At 40.4% G+C, this 5,897-nt stretch overlaps 1 protein-coding gene across 3 annotated transcripts in view; it reads left to right on the forward strand.

Moving 5' to 3' along the window:
• Window positions 1–4,036, forward strand: part of znf76 (zinc finger protein 76) — a 9,193-nt gene extending 5,157 nt beyond the window's left edge. For 2 of the 3 annotated variants that reach the window (XM_084417645.1, XM_084417646.1), the window contains exons 8-12: window positions 1–65; window positions 1,178–1,357; window positions 3,027–3,505; window positions 3,587–3,691; window positions 3,828–4,036. The exon at window positions 1–65 is cut by the window's left edge and continues 137 nt beyond it. In XM_084417645.1, coding sequence (XP_084273771.1) covers window positions 1–65; window positions 1,178–1,357; window positions 3,027–3,505; window positions 3,587–3,691; window positions 3,828–3,911 — 913 coding nt within the window. In that variant the 3' untranslated portion in view covers window positions 3,912–4,036. The remainder of the gene's footprint in view (window positions 66–1,177; window positions 1,358–3,026; window positions 3,506–3,586; window positions 3,692–3,827) is intronic. The other variant, XM_084417647.1, reaches the window with a different exon arrangement.
• Window positions 4,037–5,897: the final 1,861 nt, after the last annotated feature.

Raw genomic sequence — 5,897 nt, forward strand, 5'->3', positions numbered from 1 at the left:
GGACATGTGCTACAAGGCCTTCAAGACCTCCGGAGACCTGCAGAAGCACGTGCGCACACACACCGGTACGAGCCAGCCTCCGTTTCAGGAGCTCTAGGGGCTGGGGGTCGAGGTCGGGACTTCCTGAATGGCCTTGATGCCACTGAGTATCAGATAATGTCTCGTTAATCTTGTGAGCCAATAAGCATAAATCAAGAGCGTGTGATTGGCTGCGGCGAGGCGTCAGGGAAAAACACTAGTTTACGCCGGCTTGACTCGTGTTTAAATAGGGCCTGGTCCTCTAGCGGTTTAATATTCGCACTTTCTCAGCATTTCATTGGAGAGAAACTCTCATCACATCACAGAAGAAGAACCCGTCAAAATAAAAGTCTGGTAAAGAAACTGCGATAGAGATATATTTGATAATATATATAATATAAATATATTTACTCTTGTACAGTATAATAATGTAATACTACTACTAATAACAATAGAATTATTATTAAAAATGTAACAAAATTTCTTTCATGTTATAATTCTAACAGTAAACCTGTTGAGGAAGTAAACCAAAAAATGAAAGAACAATCTGGTCTAATTTTGTTTTGAATAAAAGATCAAATCATTTGATTACCAGGAAAATTAAAATACCCTTTTCATAGGGCCCGATTTATTGTATTACACATTAATAAATTAAGGTGTTTTTATGAATTTAATTAATTTGATATGTTTTTGATTAAACCATTAAAATGGAGTATAGACTAAATAAGACGGAAGGCACAGAACAGGGAAAAGGGAAATGGAATAAAAACACATTAAGAAAGTAATGTTAAAAGTAAACTTAATAAATTGCTGTTAAATTGAACAAGTTTGATGATTTTAATTAATTACATGTGCTTTTTGATTGATAAAATGTAATTTACCCAATCCAGAAATCCAGAAGAGTTGAAATGAGGAAACCGTAATTAACTGGCATTAAGCTAGGCATCCTGTAGAGTGTGCTTATCCTTAAGTGTGGCGGCATTAACCGTTTAGCTTCACATTAATGCTAACGTTATCTGTTCATAAAACTGGTATCGGAAAACAACGTTCGTTCAGGAGCCGGTAACGAAGTCATCGGTGTGGTAATGTCTGCCCGATCCCCAGCCCTGCTGAGTGAGTGTACATCTCCACAAGCTCTCTCTCTCTCTCTCTCTCTCAGGCGAGAAGCCCTTCAAGTGCCCGTTCGAGGGCTGCGGACGCTCCTTCACCACCTCCAACATCCGCAAGGTGCACACGCGCACGCACACGGGCGAGAGGCCGTACCTGTGCCCCGAGCCGTCCTGCGGGAGAGCGTTCGCCAGCGCCACCAACTACAAGAACCACATGAGGATTCACACAGGTAACACACACACACCGACCTTTCACACAGGTAACACACACACACCGACCTTTCACACAGGTAACGCACACACACCGACCTTTCACACAGGTAACACACACACTGACCTTTCACACAGGTAACGCACACACACCGACCTTTCACACAGGTAACACACACACTGACCTTTCACACAGGTAACACACACACACCGACCTTTCACACAGGTAACGCACACACACCGACCTTTCACACAGGTAACACACACACTGACCTTTCACACAGGTAACGCACACACACCGACCTTTCACACAGGTAACACACACACACACCGACCTTTCACACAGGTAACGCACAAAAATTGCCCGACGGCCGACCGTCTTTTTAGTTTTTATCATATTTTTATATTTATAACACGATACACACTTCCTGAATACCATCACGATTGAAAACGTGACACTGATTTCATACGACGGTTCAATAAACAAGTAGCACATTAAGTCGCTTACATTTTAGACGCAAAATATTGACTGTTTTTGTTCTGTTTCAGCAGCAGAAATAGATCCGAACGAAGATCACAGCAACAGTCCATGTTTTAGATTCAGCGTTTTAAACGAATCGGTCGAGTCACAGATTCAATGACTCGTTTATACACAACTGCCTTATTCTTGAGTGAATCAGCCGTGCGAACGAATCAATGACTCGCTTATTATTAAGATGATCTCTTGCCGCCACCTACTGGTGGTTTAGTTTCATGTTTAAGGCGAGACACGGCAGGCAAAAACATCGTTTTTTTTTCACTGGTCAATTTTGAGATTTGTCTTCAATAACACGTCTTCTTTCAGGCTTGTGGTGAAAAAAAGTCCGAAATACACATTTAGGTCTTTATTTTACTGCACTTTGTCTGTTTGCGTCTGTAGATTTCTCATAAATTCAACAAAAGTTGGCGTTCTTAATCATCACACACACCGCTGGAAAGCTCTCTCTCTCCTGTACAATCCAAGTATGGTCATTTCCTTTGTATCAGCAACCAATCGTGAAAGTAAAAGGGCTGAATGCGCAATCTCATTGGCTGATATAAATCTTTAAAGCCCGTTTTCTCAAAATGACTTTTCTCTCTGAAATCTCCACTTCAGCAGCACCGATATACACCAAACTCTCCAGTCTTGTACCCAGTTATATTATGAAGACATTTACAGAGGGATTTGTAAATATATTATTCCTAGCCTGATTTATATAACATTTTATTCCAAAAAACATGGCAAAAATAATTTTTTTAAGGCTATTGACAGTATATTCTGATTTACAGGATGACAAAAGCAGATTTCCATAAATCCCTCTGTAATTTTTTTCCCATCTAATATGTGAACACAATGAAAACATTTTTTTTTAACCTGGCTTTATCCAATACTCAGATTTCGTTTTTTAAAATATATGCAAATTAGCGCATATTTAATTAGACATAGCCTAATTTGCATATTTAAACTTGTAATACATTTTTTTCTCATCTTAATGTAGGTAATCAACTGGGAAAGTTTCATGGTGACCCAATCTTTGGGTAAACACTAACAGTGAATCGATACGGTTCTTAGCTTTCTGATTTGATTTGCAAATTCAGAACGATTCGATTTGTATTTGTAAGTGCATTCATATGATTATTTTCCAACTAACTTTTTTTAACGATGTTCAGGTGAGAAGCCGTATCTGTGTACGGTTCCCGGCTGTGGGAAGAGTTTCACGGAATATTCCAGCCTTTATAAGCATCACGTGGTCCACACACACTGCAAGCCGTACACCTGCAGCCACTGCGGGAAGACCTACCGACAGACGTCGACGCTAGCCATGCACAAGCGCACCGCGCACGGAGACTTCGACACCGCCGAGGACGGTGAGAAACACTTTCTGCGTTATCTAACTTTCGGGGCGAAGAAGTTTGCAAAGAACAGTTTCGTGTGTGTAGACGCAGAGGTTTTCGAGGCGTCCGAGCAGAACGAACGCGATGGCGAGGTTACCATGGAAACGGACGACATCCTCAGCTCACACCTGCAGGTCCTCGGCACGGCCGTCACCATGGTGACCCGGGACGGAACCACCATCGCCGTCCCCGCGCAACAGGGCCGCACCGGGCGGCACGTCACCATGGTTACAGACGGCAAAGAGATGCAGCAGGTGGGTATTATGGGATGGATAAGGGTACTGCATGGTTATCAGAGCTCAAGTCACTCACTCGTCTTTGCGTTCGTCCTGCAGGTTGCCATAGTAACGTCAGACGGCATCATGACTGAAGGGAGCTCGTCGCCGTACCAGCAGGTGGCGCTGCTCGCAACGGAGAACGGCACGCAAATCGCAGTACAGGTCAATATGAAACATGGATAATTACAATTTGCCTTTATATACCTCAAACTAAATGTGCATCAGTGGTTTTGAGTATAAATAAATATATGAGGTTTGTTTAAAGTGAGATTATCTGACTGTCCACTGTATGTTACAGTTAGAAGATCAGCAGACGTTAGAGGAGGCGATCACCATGGCAACAGCAGCGATTCAGCACAACGGACTGACCTCAGATCAGTGACAGCTGAAAAACACAGACGCCTTTTTAATGTTTAGTTCATTATTTTTACCTGCTTTGAGCCAGTAGAAGTCAAACATGACGAAAATAAAGATGTATATTTGTTAATAAATAAGCTTTATGTGGAATGTGTTTTTTGAGCTTGTTAAAACCGTCGAAACACGACGAAAACTAGTCATTAAACAATATTATTTTAATTAAAAATACATTATGTCCTTATGATAACGGAAGTATACTGTTTTTCTCTTGTATATCGTGAACAGCTGCGCAGGATTGTGTCAGCTGTCACACAAATAATTAAGGGCATTGATTTTGTTCCTCGTATTTTAATTTTGGTAGTTTAATGTGAGGACCATCCCACATATGTGTAGCAACATGGAGTTCATGAGAAAACACCAACTTTAATAATCGTAGATGCATTTCTAATGGTAAGTTTTCCACTGTGGTAAAAGGTCGTTAAAATCTCCCGCGTCGTCTAACAAAATCAGTGAGGCCTGGATTAACGTTAATTAATCATTACTATTGTAGTTATTTAAACAAACAACGTAATAATATTTAGTTACTCACCTAAATCCATATTTACTGTCAGTTAGTACTGTAGTGTGACCAGCAGAGGTCAGCAGCGTCACTCTGTGCACGCGATCGGTGTGTTTGACGCGTCGGAGCTCACAACAATAGTTCATTCCTCAGATTATCATCACTGAACGAGGAGTACAGAAACTTCTCAATCTGTTTACTAACAGAACAAAGAACATAAACACACATTTACATACCTACATGAGGACATACCATATGTTTACAGACACAGTAGAGACCACGTATTTAATGATTAAATGAATCCAGTGAAAACTAACCAGTGTTATAGTATAATTTATACACTATTATAGTATTTATTAATATTTTTAATTAGCATTTATATTTTCCATTTTAGTTATTGGGTTGTACTTGTCATATATATATATATATATATATATATATATATATATATATATAAATTTAATTTATTTTTATTTATATTTTAGTTCAGTTTTAGTTTATTTCCATGTAGTAGTTTTAGTGCTTCAACTTAATCTTAAGGTAGTTGCCAAGGCAACATTTAAGTTTTCATCTCATTTGTATACATTTTTTTTCATTTTTTTTCCAGCTTTGTTTCATTTAACAAAACTGTTGTTATACTTTTAGTTTTGGTTAACAATAGTGGTGTAAACCGTCCAAAAACACCTCCCTTCTCTTTTTAAGATGTTTTCCATTACATTTCCTGTCAGTATAAACCTATAGACACGGTGTGAATTTGTGTTGAATGTGCTGTATTTCCGTGTTTTACTGCAGTTCACACACACACACACACACACACACACACACACACACACACACACGCGCGCGCGCGCACACTGAGTTGTTCTCAGTTCTCCCTCGGCAACAGTCTCTTATTGGCTGAGCCGCTGTGACGTCAGCCAATGACGAGAGGGGGGGAGAAAAAAAAGGCTTTGGGGTTTCCTCCTCAAAACTGACTGGAAACACCAGTGTGTGTGTGTGTGTGTGTATGTGTGGAGGAGAGGAAGTTAATCCGAAGACACACCCAGACTACAAACACACACCCGATTGCTGGTGTTTTGGTGAAACGCAACACAAATAAACTCTTTTAATTACTGCTAAAATCTGTTCTCTAGAACATTCTCTGTGTGTGTGTGTCTCTACATGAGTCAGAGTGTGTGTAAGAGAGAGAGAGAGAGAGAGAGAGTGTGTGTGTCTCTACATGAGTGTGTGTAAGAGAGAGAGAATGTGCGCCAAGTAAAGTGCCTTTAAATCTGTGTGTGTTTAGTCGTTCGGCTCTTTTAGCCCTTTTTAAGTTTGTAAAAACAAGCGGCAGAAACAGGAAGTGCTCTGAGTTCTGGGCTGATCTCTTCCTGTCACTCCCAGTGATCAAATCAATCAACACACTTCAGTCCAGAGTCTCAGTTGTCGCTGTTTCGCAGCTCTGGACACTTA

The sequence above is a fragment of the Rutilus rutilus genome, assembly GCF_951802725.1.
Source record: "Rutilus rutilus genome assembly, chromosome: 8".
Classification (NCBI taxonomy): Eukaryota; Metazoa; Chordata; class Actinopteri; order Cypriniformes; family Leuciscidae; genus Rutilus; species Rutilus rutilus.